Below are 21,614 nucleotides of genomic sequence, written 5' to 3'. Positions count from 1 at the left end.
GAACTTTTCCCCATTCCATGGTCTATGGAAAAAACCATCATTATTGAATAAGACCCTCCGAAGTAGATGTATTGAAGTGCGGTTTGGTAAGCCACTGCGAGTGACTTAACCAAAATTATTGTGCAAAAAAGGACCCTGACAGATATATCACTATGTATGAAGCTAATGATATGTGAACATATTGCAAGGTATTATTACTGCCCTGGCAAGTGGTATCATAGATAGCACATGATAAAAAACACTGTGTTACCCTTTAGTATATCAGCAGCCTTACATCTCAGGTGTGATTCACAACACCTGAAAACCTAACTGGTCAATGGTTTCATTTCACAATTATTTGAAAAGCTCCTTACTGAATATTACAAGACAGAGGGAAAAAAAACCCCCAGTATCAGTTCATTCTCTGCAAATGATTTTTCATTAGAGCTCAATGTACTCTACGCTGGAAAGAATTTTCACTTATTGATTCTCAAGATGGGTACATAGAGAGAAATGAAGCACCACTTGTAATTATGTATAGATTGATAATTGTGGTGTATTTAAGCTTCCTGGTCAATGATTAAAGAAAAGTTGCAATAGACAAAGCAGGTTTTCATGATACGGAAGAATGGCAAAATAACATATGTCTCGTCAATGCATCTGTATATATGAACGCAATATAACAATATTCTGAACCATGCTTATTCTCCGTGGGCAGAAATGAATATAGTTAATCAGATTGGATGTGGGGCTGGGTAAAACAGGGGGTGGGGGAATTTTGGTCCTTGAGTGCCACACACCTGTTGGGGTTTTCAGGATACCCCCCCCATGAATATGCATGAGATAGATTTGCATGCCTTGGAGGTCTACTTCATGCACATTGATTAGGGATATCCTGAAACACCCAACCGGGGTACGGCCCTCAGGGACTGGAGGCTCCCTACCTCCGGCAATGCAAGTACACGTTTTATTAGGCACCTACACTCACCGGCTCATTGTCCTCTTCATCACTGCTGAGTTTTAGGTCATCTTCAAGCATTCTATTAAAAAGAAAGAAAGAAAGAAATATTTAGATATTTAAGCAACTAACTGCACAATTCGCTGAAAACATTTGCCCTTCATATTTGTGTAAGGGGAAAGCATCAAGACGGCTTGTAAAATTCACGCAAGAACAAGGGAACGTGGTTTGCCCATTTGTTCATGAGTGGGACCCAGGAAGTCCAGACATGGTGGATTGCTTGAACAGGTAGCTCCCAACTACTTCTCCCGTGCAGCTGAACACTTATTAAAACAGTGCCAGCAAGAGAAAGCCAGCGGGTTCTTGATCTGCAGGTGCTTCCCTTGAGCTGGGGTAAAGTCAGTGCTCCTCGGGTTTGCCATTCCTATTGCCAGCGAAATCTATGTTCAAGCAAGCTGCTTCAGACCAGCTGGATGCTTAAAACATTTGTAAAAACAGGGCTAGAGAATTACCAAGAGGTCACACACTACTTCACTGGTTGCAGTGCCTGTACCCCCCCTCTCCCAGAAAAAAAAAAAAAAAGAAATAAAAGAAGTGGGTAAGTAAACAAACATCTCACACACAAAAAAAACCCCCCAATAATCCAAATTGGAAGAAAAATGCAGGTAAGTACATGAAAGAATGAGAATTTTGGAAAGCTTAACATTTTTCCAGGGTCAGTGGGCCTGATTTAGTAAGCTTCATCCTTACAGCAAAAACAATGGGAAGAATCCTTAGTAATCTGGTCTAGTATCCTTGTAACATTAATAAATATGGAACAGTTAAGACATTTTGCACTGAGACTGTTGATGTTTGAAGAATATTAAGAGCCAAATATGCTGGGTTTTTTTTCCCCCCTATAGACACAGATGGGGGTGAATTTTCAAAGCCGTTTAATGAGCATAAAAGATGGTTTTATGAGCATAATTGGCTGTTCTAGAATACCGTGTGCCTCTGGCGCATGCACACGTATGTACATAACCTGACCACACTTAGCTTTTTTGTACTCTGGAGTGAGAGGTTTGCGGGGGGGGGGGGGGGGGGCGTGGAAGCAAAACTGGGAATTACACACCTACCTTTTTATTTTCAAAAGTAGGTGTGCAAGGTATCCCACACAAGTGAGGCGCATGAAAAGGGAGGCGTACAAGTGGCTGAGGGCGAGCTTGCAGACTCCCCCAGGACTTTTCAAAAGCATTAGCTCGTTTTGGAAAAAAAAACAAAACGTGAGGGGTAAAGTCTGCACGGAAAAGTCACACACCGACATTTCCTCCTTTCACCCAGCTATAAAAATCACCCTCTCTCTCTCTAGGAGAACAAAAAAAGGCCTCAGTAAATCAGAAACTACGTGGCCATTTGGCCCAGGCATTTTTAATTGAGAGGTAATACGTTATTCACGCTCACGCCGTCCCGGTCTGAGCCCTGCTGTGACGCCAACAGACAGAGAAGGCGCAAGAAGACGTTGAACTGGTTTGTGAGTCCCCCCGGCCCTCTCGGTGACCTCCACCCTCCAGGCGTCGGGTGGTAACGCAGGATGGGGACAGGAGCCCATTCACCCCCCTTGGAGTGAAGGGAACGCCTGTTCGTTGGCAAGGGGGGGGGGGTGTGTGGAATCTGGACAGGACTGGGATTTACGCCCCTGCAGGCGAATTTTCAAAGGAGCTGCACGTGTGAATGTAACACCCCGTGGAGGGAGTTTTCCAAGGGGTTATGGGCCTGACTTTAAAAGGTATTTACGCCGGTAAAACGGGGCTTCAGTCAAGTAAATGCATTTTACTGGAGGAAGTGGGCTTTTGAAAACCGCTTCAATATGCGCCTTTACCCACATACGCTCCGGTTTTTTTTAAAAACTATGCACCTCCCTTCTTTCCGGAAAGCCACGCGCACCAAACAGCAGGCGTATTTACGTGCATGTAGTTCTGCGGGATCATTTTCAACGTAAACGTATCCGTGTAAATCCGCTTTCAAATACTGGCCTGGCATCTGCACACATTTGCTGGCTACGTAATGCCCAATGTGACAAAATTACCCCCTTAAATGCGCACTATACGGCACTAGATTTCCTTGTTGCTTTCCACGCAAAATCCTTCTGTGACTTTCCTCTCTGGGAACTCATAGCTCGCTCCGAGGTCTGTGTGCTAAAGAGTGCTAGTGCTAACACAAGCATTAACACTCGTTAAATGCTTTCATGTCTTGCAATAGTTGACACATTTTAGTGTGTTGGTCCACGTTACTGTTATCATGCACAGAGAAAAGGAGAGTGGGAGGTCAGCTAGCACTATTTTGGGATTTGGTGGGAGTGCGGCAGGAGGGACTTGTGCACACTTCTGCAGGGAATCTGGCACTGAAGGCAGGGCGCCCCATTAGTGTGACCCGCCATCCTCTCTCTCTCTCTCTCTTTGTCTTGTATTCTCTCTCTCTCTCCCCACCATCACTTCCTGCTCAGGGTCTTCCCCACCATCTTCTCTATCCTGGGTCTCTCTCTTTCTCTCCCCCCCCCCCCCCGAGCCCATTATTTGTCTGCCTACCATTCCTAATCTCAGGGCCGGCGCGTCCATTAGGCGAACTTCGGCAGTCGCCTAGGGCGCCGAGCCGTAGGGGGGGGGGGGGTGCCAAAGAGCAGCCACGTGGTGCCAGAAGTGGGGCCTGTCCCGCTCGCGGCAAAGAGAAATAGAGACCGTGTGCTTCTCAGGGCCGCAAAACAGGTAGGGGAGGGCGCGACCGGGGGGGGGGGGGGGGGGGCGGCAGCACAAGGGTCATCTAGGGCGCCCGATACCCTTGTACCGGCCCTGCCTAACCTAGGGCTCCTTCTCTTCCAACTTTAGGGCTCTCTTTCTCTGACATTATTTCCTCTTTCTCTCTCTATTTCCTTCTGCCTACCGGACTTTCCCCCTCCCCCTTCATTCTAGCTTATTCCTCCTTCTTCCTCCTTTCCCTCTCCTCTTGCCCCTATCTGCAGTACTACCCTCACCCAAATCAATGCATCCCATATCCAGCAGGGCCTTTATCAAATGCAGCCCCTCCTTTTTCTCTTCTCACTCTTCCCCTCCCTTGTATTCCTTCAACTAACTAACTAGAGTGATGGGGACAGCTGCCAACTCCTCCCCCCCACCAGACTTTGCTTTTTCGGCTCTTTTTCTTCTCTCTATTACAGCTGTTGGGATTCCTTCTGCAGCCTCACGTCAACGTCCTGTTCAGGAGGCATGGATCAAGGTCTCAGAGCAATAGGCCGAGAACCAGGAAAAGCCCAGATTCAAATCTCCCTCCCCCCCCCCACTGACACCCCTTGTGACCTTGGACAAATCACTGTCTCAGGTATCCACTGAGATAGTAAGCTCTTCCAGGAAGGGACTTTATACCTGGCTGTTTATCACCATTGTAAAGTGCTATAAGAATGCGTTTTATTATTCCTTGAGGAACGTTGCTGTGGTTTATGATTGGCCAATCCTCTCTTTAGGGGGAAAACAGTCCCAGTGGCATAAACCTGGGTTGTGCCTTTTTTTTTTTGATAGCTTGGCTAGAACATATTGAATATGCAGGTAACACAGTTTTACCACATAGCTGTTCTCCTTAAGAAAAGCAAGCGTGAATGACAAGACCATGACTTCGTTAACCTCAGCTCAACTGTTAATAAAGCACAAATCATGGTGTATCTCAGAGAAGATGAAATGAACAGGAGTCATTGAAAGGAATTCAGGAAAAAAAAACAAACCACCCTGCCTTTATCAAACAAAGCATCTCCAGAGGGCAAAGACACACTTTTCTGGGCTTTCCTGACAAAACCAAGCACTGGTTGTAACAACGTCGACGCCGCACTCACTAGATGTTTTCCATGCTCACTGTTAATATTAAGACGCACCATATATCACATTGGATTATGTAGCCACAATTATTATTAGTTTCTTAATATGGATTGCACAGGCAAATGCACTAAGTGCTCGTTATGCTAATATTTCATATTTTATGTATCTTATGCATTCTTATTGAACAGAATGTGCTTGTTTGTGCTCTCCAGTCATATAGCTAATTTCTAGTGTCACAACAGGGAAATACTGTGATTAGAAGGATTTGTGGTTTAATTACAGTGCACAACACCGATCACAGTGCTGAACAACTAAGCCTAGATTTTTGTTAAGCCTAGTAAAGGTAACAATATCCTTTCTGATTCTTGCTTGTTGTGCAGATGTCATGAAATAGGTAATTAATAGCCGCATGAGTCTACATTAAAAACTGCATATTTACTTGGCATTTCTTTTTAACACAGTAGATCTTTTCATTCAGAGCTCTCTGCCATTAGAAACTGCTTATAAAATCTGTATACACAATGCACATAATTATATAACATCAGTAAGAATAAATTTGCCTGTGTGGCTTGAGTTATTTTCAAGAGGATGTGTATTTATTAAATGGCAATTAAATCCAATTCTTGCAGCTCAAAGGTGGCACTTGAACAATGTGCAATGTGTTTCAGAAAATAGTTCATCGCAATGCAGAATACAGAGTTTGCACCGCTATAAGAAAGGGCTATGAATAGAAAGATACCGGAATACCAACCAACACTACCTACCAATTTGGTCTGTGTCCGCTACCCAAAAAATCGTTACTCTACTGTGCTGTAGTAGGTCTTAAGGAATTTGATTTCCTCTTGTAATTACCCAGCAGGACCTCTAATTTTGGAATGTACACAATTCTCAGCCCTCCTGCTCTAACTGGATCACATGAGGTCTGTGAGCTGTACTGAAACTCGGAATGACGCATAACTCTTGTCTTCTTTATATGGTAGGGCAATTGTGTACATTTTAGAAGAATTAGAAGAAATTACCAGTGTTCGTTGTGTTGTGAAGGTGAGAGTGCTAACTGGAAGTACACAGGAAGACAGAGAAGCAAATGTAGGATGTAATCCAAATAATATAGTACGAAGCCAATATTAAAAAAAGCTGAATGCCTAAATTTAGCCACCTAACTGGGAGATTCATCAAGCCACTTTATGGTTATGACATACGATAAACAATATATATCATGCGATATTCATGATATTTTGCATAAAATGGCTGATTCCCTCCTGCATTGCAATGAGCTGTCTTGCATGGCATTTGCATATATCAATTTTGCAAATCCATGCAAAACAGCTCATGCATAGGTAATCTCATGTAAAGAAAATAACGTGGCTGACTTTGAAATTTGCCAGCCACCTTATTTTTAGCTACAGCTCTGGGGAGAATGTTATTCTAATTTGGGAGTACTGAAACCCTAATGCCGGTCCCAAGGCTCCTGCATTAGATTTAAAGGGCCCAGTACAAGAAAAATGCCACCAAAAATAGTTAAAAGACATATGACTGGGGATCAAACACAACACTCCTCCTCAACCCGAGGCCACCGATTAAGGTGGCCCTGACAAAAAATGTTTAAAAATAGCTTGCCATGATTGCACGATGATGGCCCTCCGAAAATAGTCAAAATAGATGCAATACATGGCACAGGTTTTCCCCCATCCCCCTTCTAATCAAAAACTAGCAAGGCAATTCATACCCCTCCCTACCAATTTCCCTCCCAACTCCCAAATTATTAAAAAAAAAAAAAAAATCATTGGGTATAGTGGCGCTCCCCTCCTCACCAGGACCCCACGTTCAGAAAATAAGTGTTGGGTTCTAATGGGGATATCCCCCAGGACCCTCTACCTCCCCGACCTCTTCTCCCGCACCCTATTACCAAAAATCCATGAAAATCTGCAAGTGGTAGGGCACAGTGCGCTCCCTGGCCTGGTCGGGATCATTTTCCAAAATAGCGCCGACCTATCCTCGCTCCAGCCACGTGACTAGGGTTCCCCGGACCTGGCCCCCATCATGCCCATAAATAATGCACGCTATTTGCAAATAGTGCACTCTTTGCTGAAACAAATAATAATAAAAAAAAAGTTTGTATGATTTTTTTTTTTAATTTGACAATGAAACAAAACAACAGTATTTCATTGAATTTTTCCATTTTGTTTTCAAACAAATGCCCAACCTTATTCTGCTTTTCTGCTATGTTAAAACGCCATGCAAATACGTCTGGTATACTTTAACTGATCTCTCTTTCCATGTTTGATCCTGGTTACTGGCAAATGGCACTAGAGCAGAGTCTAGATCCTCCTATGCAAATTTAATAAAACTAAGGTTTTCCAAGCAATATTAATAACAAATGGACTGTGGAAGGAAGCTGAACATGATGGATAAGCAATCTTTTATCATAACAGTGAAAGAAGCAGGAAAATGAAGGCATGCACATATTACGCTGATGGAAGGAATGTTGACCTCAATACTATATACAAGTAGATTAATGACTCTACCATCATATGAAAATGTGACCTCCCTATAACTAATAAAGGCCAGTGAGTCTAAGGAGATCTGTTGCATCACTTCAGATCCTAGAAGTGACAGCTGTCTAGAATTAATTTTCATTTTAATATGCTTTGGCTTAAAAGAAAAGTGAATACCACTTTTAAATGAATAGCAAATCCCATTATTTCTCAGGACTTTTTCAAATCTCTGGTGGCATCTAAACATCCTCCGGTGTGCTCCAAATATTTGTTTTTCAGATCATGGCAAATATTTTATTCCCTTGTAAAATATATCCTGAATATCCATTTTCACTATAGCTGGTTTTCCACTGCAGCCTCTCTCCCTCATCCTCCCCCTCCCCCCCCGCGGCTTGCCTTACAGAGTCCCCTAAAGACCACTAAGAAGTTGGGCAAGTCAAGGATAACATCTACCAAGAACACATCGCTTAAAAATATCTCAAATAATTGTTACTACTGAACTTAAAGAGAAGCACCTGATGATTCAACATCAGGCTAAAATGCTTTAATCCCTGAACGTGAATACTGAATGCATTCTGGATCCACATTGCTCTGCTTTATCTGAGCCTTTCTCAGAATGAAGGCTCTGAAATTAACATGCAAATGACAGACTGCAAAATAGGAGTTAGGTATATTTCAAAAAAATGTGTGACAGATAACTGAAACTGGATTTTAGCTTCCTTCCTTTGTGTGAAAACATCCATCAATAGATTTCCCTGGAGCAGTTCATAATACTGTGGGCAGATAGGCAGGGAAATGAAATGAAATGGCAGACTTATTACAAAGGATAAAGGGATGTTACGTTATAAACTGCCCCAGACGAAAATCTTGGCATTTCTTCAGCTGATTTCTGCAAGTCATCTTTCCAAAATTCCCCCTCTAAGAGAGTCTCAAGATTTTACGATAACTCTCAAGTTCTGGAACAGGAGTCGGTGTCGCCATTTAACCAATTCATGACAACTGGTTCATCATTTGGATTCTCACACTGCAATATCTGATTATTTTCCCCTTTTATTTCTCTCCAATTCATACTATCCTCTTTTGGGAAGCATTCAACAGAGCCGAGGCCTGCTGACATACTCAGTAGTAGTTACTATATACCTCTATTAAACAGATATTAATTCAGCTGGAAGAAAACCGAATTTCAGAACAAGAAGTTATTCTACATCTTTTCAATGTTTTCCTATAGCACAGCAAAACTCATTCCCCTTTTCTCAATGTTCTCTTCTCCCCTTTTCTTTCACATGCCTCTATGATGTCCACAGTTTCCTCTGGCAGAAGCCATGGGTTTCAAAATATTCTACTTTTACTCTGTATTGCCGTTACTTATTTTTTCCATAGAGGTCTTATATTTATTTATTTATTTATTTAAAATTTTTATATACCGGCATTCATGTTGCAAACACATCATGCCGGTTTACATATAACAGGGGTGTACTGTGAACAATTCAATAACCTATTTGTGTAGAAGGAAGCAGTTACAAATAACAAGGTAATAGAACTGGGAGGAGAGAAGAAAAGGGAGAGAATAACATTAGGTATAGGTATTTACATTAGTAATAACATTTTTACATGTGGAAGTGGTAGAATCTGGCTGAATAGAATTAATCTTATAATATTCTTTATAGTGCTCTAGAAAATACACTCTTTCTACCAGCTACCGAGGGGGCGAGACCCAGCAGACAACATCTGATGCTAGAGGCTGGCACGAGCTTGCACAGGTAGCATCAGTTTAAAAATTTTGTAAAAGAATTCAACAAAATGAATTCTTTCCATAGAAGAGTTCCCTTCATTCATAGCCAATAAACTCCATGCCAAATGTCTGAGGCAACTGAAACATTTAACTTCTACTAAATAACATTAACAACCACTTTGTTGATGGATTGTTTATCGTTTGTGAGAGCGCACAAGAAAGAGAGCGTGAGAGAAGAGAAAGAGCAGGCTGTCAATGCATTTGAAGTTAAAAGTTGCAATTGCTGTGTCTCAAACAGAGCTGTGATATGCTAACTGGGAATATCTTTCCAAAATTAGCTCGGTAAAGGTTCACTAGATTGATTTTCTCTGAATGGAATCCCTTGGTATTAACCAAGCATACATTGAATCAGTGGTAGAATACTATTTTATTGAAAGTTATGATAAAGAAAACAATGTTAAGTAACCTTCTTCATTGTCCACGGGACAGATTTTTTTAAAAATTATTTCTGTTGCAATGCTCCTTAATAATATAAAAAAGTCCTCTCCTGGAAAAAGGATGGGATAAACTTTCATTCTTCAAAATCTAAGAAATCTAGAGATCCATATTCAGAAGCATTTAGCCAGAAGTTATCTGGGTAAATAAAGGTTTGGGCACATGCGGATAAGTTGTAGTTGAATAATAAGTTATCAAGCTAGAATTAGCCAGATGTTATGGCGTTCTGAGGGTGTAACTAAAAGGTGTTGAGTTGGAAGGATAGGTTATCTGGCTAACTTCGATAAGTAGCCAGGCCCAGTAGACCTGTCCTAAAGTTAACTGGATAAACTTACCCAGCTAACTTCAAGATAGCTGCATATATTCAGGGTCATGAACATGCCGCTGAATCTATGGGCTGACAGGGTCATTCATCAAAATGCATTATGGCAACCAAAATAATAAGGCATTAACACACAGGATAAATGTGTTACTGCACGGTGCAAATGCATGTTTTTAGAAGGGGGGAGATTGGGGAGGGATTGGGATTTCCTAGTGAGGAAAGTCTCAGAAAGTTGAGATTTCTACAATGTTCTCTCACCCTAGCTTGATGGACTCTATAACAGGGTACCATCAAGCTAGGGTGAGAGAACATAGTAGAAATCTCAACTTTCTGAGACTTTCCTCACTCCAAATGATGTCAAATCTTCACCAAGGTCTACTGTGCTGTTCGTACGTCTCACTCTGCATATAATACTGGCCCATAAACCATCACTAACACCTCACCTTGAGCTATTAGCTGGCTCTCCTATAGAGATATAAATAGTTGAGTACTATGAATGAAGCCCTTACAAATAGTCTCTCTCTCTCTCACCCCACACTACCTATGTGAAGCAGCTATGACAGCATGTGGTAATTCTAAAATTACCATAAACACATCCCTTTTTCTTACCGTGGGCATTATCCATGGGTTATTATAGCATTTTGATGAATCTAGGGGGTTAGTCAGATAAGTTTATCCAGTTAACTAGCCGAGCTGCACAGCGACTGAATATGGAACTCCTATTGTTTTTAATAAGTACTGGAAAGTTGACAAAGATAATCTAATCTCCATGAATACTAATTAAAATCATTAAAAGATTTTGTACAATTAAGTCATTTCACAAATGACATAGGTGAGTCCCAGTTATTCTTTTGATGTGTTTAGTCTTCATGCTCATGGTCTTCCTCTAAGTCAGCACATCTTTCTAAACTTTGCTAAATTCTCCTCCGTGCTTATTTGCTAGAAGTGGCTACAAACCACCATAAGGAATCTTGACCCTTCTTTTTACACTCGCTTGAATTCAATTGTCTCTGAGTGGAAATGCCAAAGCATTATCCATTCACTAAAAGGGAGCCTATGTTCACAAACCAGATATAAAGGCTTCCGAGTCTAATGTATTTTCTATGAAACAATGATTCATAATTAACATGGCAACTGGCAAATGTTATGTGAAAAAATTGCAACCCAGAAAACGAGGAGGGGGGAAAAAAAAGCCCTTTTCCTCTGGGAAATATTGCGAAGAGTGATGTATCCATAGGATGGGTTCCATTCAGCATTATGCTTTATTGGATATATTGAAACAGAGTACATTTACCCACCAACTGCATTTTTCAGATTTAGATCTCCCACAAAGAATAACGCAAGTTCATTCCCCGTTACCTGACAATCTGTCGGGAGCAACGAGGAGGGAAATTTTCAAAAGGACTTCTGGGGGGTGAAGCAGTGCTTTAACTCATAGAAATGGCCCTTTATAAAATTGCATGACCAATAAGGTGTAAAATTATGTGCACAGGGGAGGAGTCAAAACAGACTTGGCATCATCTATACTCATACATTTTAAGTATACATTTTCTCAGTGAAACTATGTGCATCAAATAGCAGGTGGAAGAGTGTGCATGCTCCAAACTGATCTACATAAGTTCGCTTTGAAAACTGCTGTAAGCTATGCCCATATTTACTGGCTAGATGTCTAGGAAAACCTAAGATACATTTTAATGCCTTGCTTATGCAGAAAACAAGATGGTGCATGTAAAGAGCAGAATATTATACCATATTAGAAGTCTGGCCACCTCTGCTCCCCAAGAGCCACAAACAGGTCTGGTTTTCAAGATATCCACAATGAATATGCATGAGAGAGGTTTGCATGCACTGCCTCCACTATATGCACACATCTGGTGCATATTCATTATGGATATCCTGAAATCCAGGCCTGTTTGTGGCTCTTGAGGGGCGGAGGTGGCTACACCTTCCATAATACAGACATTACGAGTGCAGTAATTATTCATAAACCATACTAATATATTTGGATACCTGCATAACATTTGTCATAATTATATAGAAAATGTTATATAACTTAATATTAGTAGCAGCAAATCAAGGCTTCAGTAAATACCGACACAGTAGTATTCAGGCTGATAGTGAGAATAGGGCTTTTAACTTGGAAAATGGACAGACTAGGGATGGGCCTTGCAGTTTTTACTTGCCATCATATTTTAAACGTCTGTGTTTTTAGGAGAAAACAGCTTTAAGACAGAGCCAAAGATGAGCTACCAACCAGGGCAGCCCACTTCTGCTGAAGCCTCCATCGTGTTAGAGCCTGAAGCCCAAATTACAACCCTCCCCCAAATGCATAAATGACCCCCCCAGTCTACCCTGGCACTGCTTGTCAAGGTGACCCCCACAATAAGAAAACTGGGAAAATTGTGTGGTGATACCTTACTGCCAGGGCCGGCGCGTCCATTAGGCGAACTTCGGCGGTCGCCTAGGGCGCCGAGCCGTAGGGGGCGCCGAAAAGCAGCCACGTAGTGCCGGAAGCGGGGCCTATCCTGCTCGAGGCAAACTGAAATATAGACTGTGTGCTTCTCAGGGCTGCGAGCAGCCCCTCCGCTTGTGGCACCATGTCGCTGCTCTTTGGCGCCCCCTACGGCTCGGCGCCCTGAGAAGCACACAGTCAGCGCCGAAACAGGTGGGGGGGGGGGGGGGCAGTGCAAGGGTCGTCTAGGGCACCCAGTATCCTTGCACTGGCCCTGCCTACTGCCCTACTCAAAACCCTCAGCTTTAAGTCAACCTTCCTGGCATAATGAAAGACCCCCCCAGGTTCCCTCACAATCCCCCTCTCCCCGGATCTTCCTTTCCAAAAAAGACTAATTCTCTTGTGGTCTGGGGTAGGCCCACATCCCTTCCCTTCCCCCTCCCTTGTCCCCCAGACCTCCCATCCCTTTAAATATAGCATTTGTGGTGCAGAGGGAGCCCGGAGTGCCCCTAGCTCTGGGTCCAGTTGACACCATTTTCCAAACCGGCGTTCACCTGCCTTTATCCCATCATATGCAAATGCTTGCAAAGGAACTTATTTCAACAGGGGGAGGAAATCTTTGCTGATATCATGCAGTTTTGCTTGATATGGCAGCGATATGGTGATATGTGATAAACAGCTTTTAACGCATGATAAACACTGTTTATCACGCAATGTACCCATAATGTGGCTTAATAAATGTACCTATTACAGTTCTTTCCACATGGAAAAGGTCTGCTATAATATTGCCCACCCAGTAGGAAGGTACAGTTACATGCAAATGTATTCCACATGTATTCCAGATGTATTTCACACATTAAGAAAGGTGGAAAGAAGGCAAAATGATCACCGGCATGGTTAAAAGGGGAGTTGAAAGAAGCTATTTTAGCCAAAAAATCTACATTCAAAAATTGGAAGAAGGATCCAAAGAAGAAAATAGGATAATGCATAAACGTTGGCAAGTTAAATGTAAGACATTCATAACACAGGCTAAGAGAGAATTTGAAAAGAAGTTGACCATAGAGGCAAAAACTCACAGTAAACACTTTTTAAAATATATCTGAAGCAGAAAGCCTGTGAGGGAGTCAGTTGGACTGTTAGATGATCAAGGAGTTAAAGGGGCAATTAGAGAAAATAAGGCCATTGCGGAAAGATTAAATGATTTTTTTGCTTCAGTGTTTACTGAAGAAGATGTTGGGGAGATACCCGTATTGGAGAAGGTTTTCATGGGTAATGATTCAGATGGACTGAACCAAATCACGGTGAACCTAGAAGATGTAGTAGGCCTGATTGACAAACTGAAGAGTAGTAAATCACCTGGACCGGATGGTATACACCCCAGAGTTCTGAAGGAACTAAAAAATGAAATTTCAGACCTATTAGTAAAAATTTGTAACTTATCATTAAAATCATCCATTGTACCTGAAGACTGGAGGATAGCAAATGTAACCCCAATATTTAAAAAGGGCTCCAGGGGCGATCCGGGAAACTACAGACCGGTTAGCCTGACTTCAGTGCCAGGAAAAATAGTGGAAAGTGTTCTAAACATCAAAATCACAGAACATATAGAAAGACATGGTTTAATGGAACAAAGTCAGCATGGCTTTACCCAGGGCAAGTCTTGCTTCACAAATCTGCTTCACTTTCTTGAAGGAGTTAATAAACATGTGGATAAAGGTGAACCGGTAGATGTAGTATACTTGGATTTTCAGAAGGCGTTTGACAAAGTTCCTCATGTGTGCTTTAGATTTCAAATGTATGTGAGCTGTTACCAAATTTACCCCTTTAAACAGCAATTTTCCATTTTCATGGGTGCAATAGCTTTTTGCCTGCAGAAATATAATTGTAGTAGTCCACGCCTTGTTGAGCAATGCATGGACCTTTACTTGCCCACTGCAGTCGCTCCTACGGGCAGGGTTAGATGGGGGGAGGGAGCCTTAGAGTTGGATTTTCATTAACTCTGCAGGTCCCTCTTTCCAGGGGCAGTGATCAAAGGAAAGCTGCCCTTTGATTCGGTGGGCACAAAGCACCAGCGGCCTTTTCACCAGTGTTGGCAGTTTGACTATTGCCTCCTTATGTCTCTAAAACGCTTGAACTGGTCCCAGCAAGCATATCCCCATCTTGCAAGCTGTTGGAAATGATTATATTCTTTCACTTGAGAAAAAGCATAGGTAGGTAGGTGCCGAAATAATTTCTTTGTGTGGAATTTCAATTTGGTATATGCAAGAATTCTACATTGCAAAAAAATCAGCAAAAAGCAGTGACAACCTCCAGAAATCATTTATTTCCATGGGTCTGTAAGGCAAGATAAACCCCGCACAAGACAAGAGGCAAATCTATTTTTGTGTTTATTTTAATTATTTATAGTCTTCTCCTTGGCACTTCAAAGTTGATTACATTCCTATCCACAGAGGGCTCACAATCTAAGGGTCGATTTTCAAAGGCTTGCGCGCGCAAAACCCATGAGATACGCATGGGACTCAGACCCGCGCGCGCGCTATGTGGATTTTAAAAGGCCCGCGGCCGTGCACGCATCTCCTGGCACGTGCTTAAAAAGGTTTTCTGGGAAAGGAGGTGGGGGCATGGGTGGGACATGGGTGAGCCGGGTCTGCAGCAGGAATCCAGCGCGTAAGCATTTACGTGCACAAGCGCGCGCTGGGATCCCCTACTGCGTAATTTTACTTCTGCTACGGATGGCGTGTAAGTCGCGTAACAAAAAAAAAAATTTTGCTAGCTAGCGGAGTTTGAAGAGTTGGGGGTAATAAGGTGAAAAGGAGGCAAGTTAGCTAGGGGGTTTAGGGAGTTCTCTCCTTTACTGGGTGAACTGGGAGCGCCAACTGGGAAAAAGTCCTATTGTGTCGCCGCACATACCTACTAAAATTCCCACTTATTCATTCATTTATTTATTTGAGAGGTTTTCTAGGCCGTCGTTTAGTAAAAAAAAACTTTCACAACGGTTTACATTTTTAAGAAAATAAATGCATCTTTGAGTAAAATTCTTACAGGATATACATAGAAGTACAATAAAAACAATTTTTTTAAAAACAAGCAATAAAATTAGTAAAACAGATAAGAGCAATATAAAAAAGTAAGCTTAGTAAATTTACTTTTTAAAATCAAAAGTATGCATGGAAATCCAAAAAATACTGCCTCTGCTCTGCCCTGGGAATGCCTAATTTTTGTGCGCATAAAACGTCTGTGTAAAAATCACATTGTATGCATATCTTTAACATGCATAAACCCCGGACAATTGATAACATGCCACGGATGCGCACAAACCTGTGAAAATGTACTCCCATAACTCTAACTTTAATGAGCCTGCTTGGGATAGATTTAGAAGATAGTGGTAGGAATGGGTGGAGAGATCAGGTTGAAGCCATGGGGGTGGGGATCAGGGATCTTGTGTTGGTTTAAGTGTGGCAGTTTATATGCTCATCTAACCAAGTGGAAGAAAATCAGCGAGCAAGACATCTGGACAACCTGGATGAGGCAACTGGTCGTTATTTGCTTTCATTTACTATGTTACTTATGTTACTATGCCCATTCTGTATCCTTTTCTGTAACAATGAAAAACACTGATGTCGCTAAAATAATGCTCATGAGATTAATTTTCAGAAAACAATATTTTCTCTCGTACCACAACAACCAAATGGTAAAGACTTGAGGAGCAGCAACTGTGTAGTTAAACTGCAAAAAAATGTAAGTCAAGTCACTGGTGGGCAGTTCCAGTCCTTGAGGACCACAAACTGGTCTGCTTTCTCAGGGCATTCACAATATGCAAATGTGCCCCTACATATGACAAACATTCATCATGGTTAAAACTTCCACAGGGGTAGTCACGTTAGTCTGTAGCAGTAAAAATGAGAAAGATGCTGGTAGCATCTTATAGACTGATTTATTGAGGCATGAGTCTTATTATCAGAGACATGAAGGGCAGTTCAGCTGGAGGATAAGGAAGGGGGAGGGAATATAAAGTACAGAGAGAACACCGAAGAGTGACCAGCAGAGTATGGAAAGGGATTGACAACTATAATGAGCGAGAGAAACCAATGAGAGGATAATCTGAGCATCACACCTGCGGTGGGCCATGAAGTCATTGTCCCTATTCAGGCCTAGCGTGATGGTGTCAAGCTTCTTTTTTTTTTTTTTTCGAGGCATACATCAAGAATAATAATAGAGGAAGACTCCTCAACAACATTCAAAAGAAGTATGACTCCCGCAAGGCATTAAAAAGAAAAAAAATAATAGGTTACAAGTTGTAAAATCAGTATAAACCTAGCAACTGAAATTCCCCCCACCATAAAACACAGGAGAACACATAGGGGTAGATTTTAAAACATTGCGCGTGATTTTATAACATGCACGCTCTAGCACACGCATGTTATAAAATGCCGGGTCGTAAGGGGGGAGGGGAGAAACATATACACTTACGAGCTGCGACGCATCGGGGCCTTCCCCAGTTCCCTCTCAGTCCGCTCCAATTAAAGAGCGGACTGGGAGGGAACTTCCCAACCCCCCCAGCCTGACCTCCCTTCCCCTTCCCCTATCCTGCTCTCCCCCCTATCCCTATCCTAAATCCCCCCAAATGCTTTGTCCTACCTTTTGCTCCTGCAAGTTGCACGCGCCGGCACCCTGCCCGGGTGTGATCCCCGGCACAGCGGCAAATGGCCGCTGTGCCGGGCGCCTCTAGCCCCGCCCCTTTCTGCCCCCCGGACCACCCCTTTCACTAACCCCGGGACGTACATGTGCCCCAGGGGTTTACACACGTGGCCAGGCCCTTTGAAAATTGGCCCGGCGTGCGTAAGGCCCTGGCCACGTGCGTAAACCACCGGGTTTCACTCGCGTCTTTTAAAATCCGGCCCATAAAGTATGGCAAACAAACCAGCAGTTAAGCATCTTCCAAATATTCATGATATGGACCCCAAATACTAACATATTTTGCATGTTGAGGTCGAAGTGTAGCAGTTCAATATCTGTAATGTTTCTAGCCTGTGACCTATTTTAGGGCAAGTCTTCCAAAAGGTGGCCACAGTAGCTACTAAGAGCAGCTGTTCGGCCTACGCTCTATATTTAACTGGAACCAATGAATTATTCCAACGGCCCAATAACCCCAGTTCAGGAGTCACCTGAACAGGGACCCCTGGGATATCAGCAACCTCCTGGGTAACTTGATGAATTCTAATTTAGGAGTTTTGTGCTGGTGCATCTCTTTATAGTTTTCTCTTAGGAGCACAACAATCTTAAATTAGATAAAAATGTTCTAGAAAGTGGAAATGTTCTCCTACTGTTTTGGATGCTGCCATTTTGATGCATTTGTGTCCATTGTTTTTGTTTTCTCTTAGGAACTGACCTCTTTATGCCATGTAGACAGCATAGAGGCATTGCTGGCAGAAGATGGTGAATGAGCCCCGGGTGTTGGAGTCAATGTTCCCAGGTTCTGTAAGAGTGTTGCTTAAATAATTATGGGGAAAAGATTGGCATCAGGGTTTGGTCCTTGAGTTGGCATTACTGATGTGTCATTTGTGGTTGCTGGTGAGTATCCGACTGAAGATAGGTGGCTGTCAGTTAGCCAGGATAGGCCTGTGAAGGCATGGCATCATTGATTAAGATGGACTGTAGATCCATAATGATATATTTTACTGGTTTTAGCTGGGTGCTGTAGGTGATATTATCACCCTAGGCCTGAATAAAGGCTTCATGGCTTATAACAAGTGTGAATGGATTTAACTATTCTCAGATTATCCTGTCATTGCTTTTGCTCACCCACTATGGTTGTCAATTAGCTTAACTATGCTGATTTTATCACTTCTTTTCCATACTCTGTTCTGCACACCTCAAACCCCCTCTGTTTATTCCCTCTTCCACTCCATCCTCATGTATATTTGCCCACCTCATGAATCTGATGAAGGGGACTCCTCTTCTTGAAAGCTCCTGTCTCAATAAATCAGTTAAGTCTATAAGGTGGCACCAGCCTTATTATTCATTATGAATACTCTGAAAAACACTGCACCATGTTGACTGTCGTGACCTGCAATATGGCAGGACTGAACTCCATTGCCTCTAATGTCTACAGTGTGTTTTTAATAAATGTCGGTAACTGTACTGTAACTTAGCAATATGCTGCCAGGAAAGGCATTTGCCATTACTGTATATTTACTTTTGCAACCCCCTATTAGAGTGTAACTTAATAAAGAAATTTGTGCATGCTTCATTTCAGCCTTAACTGGAGCAATCCCAATAATGGTTTTGGTAAGATTTTTCCACAACGGGGAGGAATAATGCACAAAATGCCCATTAACCAACTGAAACAACCAAGTGACCTCCTGTAATTATGTTTGTAAATCTTAAAACATATCTGAAAATGTTCACATTATCCAGAGCATGCAACAAGAAACCAGCTATTGGAGCTAAATTAATTGTTCATATTGTTTCATTTATTCTCAACGTTTCCTCAAAACATCATGAGTGATTTGGTAAATTTTCTGGTCTCTTTCCTTCCAGAAAAAAATAGAACATGAGAAAAGCAAACAGGCAAGTATATCAATCAGTTTACACTTCCACACAGAATACATTATTAATGTTTTACCAGCATTCCTATTGATATTCTTACTGGTTTGGGGATCCTTTGTTCTTGTCCCATGAGACAATCACAGAAGATCTCTGAGGGGCCAGGAAGGGACCATAAAGCTGAGCAGTAGAAGTGGATGGACAGACTGGATGAGCTGTGTGGTCTCTACCTGCCATCGTTTTTTTTAATGTTTCTATGAATTCAGAATGCTTGACTGTTTAATAAAGTGATAGTCATCCAGGAAGAGGCTCTGCTGTGTCTGTGCAACTCTTAACCTGAGCAGCAGTATGAGGTGTGTATTTCCCTAGACAGATCAGCAATTACGTTCATGTACTGAGCTTGAGACTCACTCCTGCCCTGGTTCTAAGACAGAAGAATTTCCTTCATTAATTTGAATTATGGCACTGATATTATTAAATGGCATCCTCTATGTATGACAAACAAGTTTCCCGATAGATTTAACTCTTGCGGAAAGCTGAGTCACAGATAAAGCACATGGGAGCCGATGCAATAAATATGCCCAGAAAGCGGGCATATTTATCGCCCGCTTTCTTAACTTGCCATGCAATATTTAAATTAGGGGGTCGTGTTAGCAAGGAGGTGCTAGGGTCACTTGCGTGCCCCTACCGTCTCCTTGCTAATGAGAACCCGATCGGCGTCGGATGTCCGCTAGTTAGGAAAACTGACGCCGTTTATCAGTGTCGGTTTCCTAAACGCCGTACAGCCGCACAGCCAGGAGGTTCAGGAAATGGATGCTTGTCAGTTGAGCATCTGTTTCCTGCACCCGACTGCCAGTATTTTTTTTTTTTTACTTTTTTTTTTAAACTTTATTTAGTTTTGTTTTTCCTCCTACTTAATGTCGCAATGATATCAAGTAGGCGGTATTACAGAAAAGGCAGGTGTTAATTTCTGATCGCTAAATGTGCGTCCCTAGATGAAAATTTTTTTTTTTGCATCAGGATTGAATAACTAACAGCCTCATTCACATGCATTTGCATGTGATTAGCGCTATTAGATTCACTCCGCATTGGATGCACATTGTAGAAACGCTAATCCCCTTATTGCGTAAGGGGATTAATTAGCACCTATACAACTCGCGTCCAACTGCAGGTTATACAGTGCGCTTGGCTGAGCGCACTGTATTGCATCGACCCCATGGTGCTATTATATTTGTGCCCAAGGCATACGAAGGTTAATTTTCTACCTGTGCACGTTGAAGTAAAGTTTGTATGGTCCTTTTACATGCGGACTTTCTGTCACATTTTCTATGCCAACTTATGCGCATCAGCTCACTTTGAGAACTGCTCTGGGAATTGGCCTGGTACATGCATAGAGTAACTCACACAGCTATACTTTCTCATCAGAGAGGGTGACTTGGGTGGGTAAACTTCCACTCACAATGTATGTGCACACACTCCCAGAAGGCCTCTCTCCGGTTTGCATAAAAGTAAGCATGGGTTACACACGTTCTAGTACATGTATTGAGTCCTGGGCTAGAGTTTGCTAAACACGGGTTTATACACTTACATGTCTTTAAAAATTCATCCCTCACAGTTTGATCATTGATGTTGTCTTCCCAAATATTACCACAGGTGTGAAACCCCACTTGTTGCCTCTATATTCCAGTAATGTTATATGCCTCCATGGCAAAGGCCATATTCATTTCAGGTTTGTGACCAACTCTTTTCCTCCCAACAGAATAATGGCATAGATATGAATTTTGCTAGACTCCATGACCAAGTCTAGCTAATGGCGCTGTCCCGGCGCTGATCCTCCTGACCCCAAGACTTGCTAAAAGTCCCTGGTGGTCCAGCGGGGGTCCGGGAGCGACCTCCTGCACTCGGGACGTCAGCTACCAGTATTCAAAATGGCGCCGATAGCCTTTGCCCTCACTATGTCCCAGGGGCCAACGTAGCTCCTGTGACATAGTGAGGGCAAAGGCTATCGTCGCCATTTTGAATACTGGCAGCCGAGCGATCTCCTGCACTCGGGCTTTCGGCTGCCAGTATTCAAAATGGCGCCGATAACCTTTGCCCTCACTATGTCACAGGGGCTACATCGGTCAGGAAGGTCAGGGGTCAGGAGGGTCCCCCAAGGCTTTCCAAAAGTCCCTGGTGGTCCAGCGGGGGTCCGGGAGCGATCTCCTGCACTCGGGCCATTGGCTGCCAGTAATCAAAATGGTGCTGATAGTCTTTGCCCTTACTATGTCACAGGGGCTACCAGTGCCATTGGTCAGCCCCTGTCACATGGTAGGAGCACAAGATGGCGCCGGCAGCCGACGGAGGGAGGGCAGGAGATGGCTCCTGGACCCCCTGCTGGACCACCAGGGAGATTTGGTAAGTCTTGGGGGGGTCAGGAGGGTGGGGGGTTTGTTTAAATTTGCTCCTTTAGACGGCCGAATAATTCAGCGAAGATTCGTTGTATTCGTGGGGAATCGTGATACGTTTTGCTTCCCCACGAATACAACGAATATGGCCCTATATGTTGCGGATTACCAATACATAGGAAACGAATGCAAACCCCTAGTAAAGGAACCAGGTTTTCTCTATGGAAGCTGCTCAGTGCTCAAGAGTAGCTGAGCAGCACGTGAAGCTGGTTGAATGTGTAGAGGCTCTCTTGAGAAGGGACATGAAATATCAAATAAAAACTAGCATTTTACCTATTCAATATAATGAGGCTCATTAAGCAAGTATGTGCAACAGCAGGTTGAGATAAAAGCCTTGCATTAGAGTATA

The 21,614-nt window shown here is 42.7% G+C and overlaps 1 protein-coding gene across 3 annotated transcripts in view; it reads right to left on the bottom strand.

Annotated features, from left to right (window-relative positions):
- The window catches only part of AFF2 (AF4/FMR2 family member 2), a 779,982-nt gene that overhangs the window by 183,124 nt on the left and 575,244 nt on the right, over positions 1–21,614 (bottom strand). For all 3 annotated transcript variants that reach the window (XM_029607748.1, XM_029607749.1, XM_029607750.1), the window contains one exon: positions 968–1,019. In XM_029607748.1, the coding sequence (XP_029463608.1) occupies positions 968–1,019 (52 nt within the window). The remainder of the gene's footprint in view (positions 1–967; positions 1,020–21,614) is intronic.

This window comes from Rhinatrema bivittatum, chromosome 6, assembly GCF_901001135.1.
Source record: "Rhinatrema bivittatum chromosome 6, aRhiBiv1.1, whole genome shotgun sequence".
NCBI classification, from domain to species: Eukaryota; Metazoa; Chordata; class Amphibia; order Gymnophiona; family Rhinatrematidae; genus Rhinatrema; species Rhinatrema bivittatum.
This window is presented reverse-complemented; position numbering and strand designations above follow the sequence as displayed.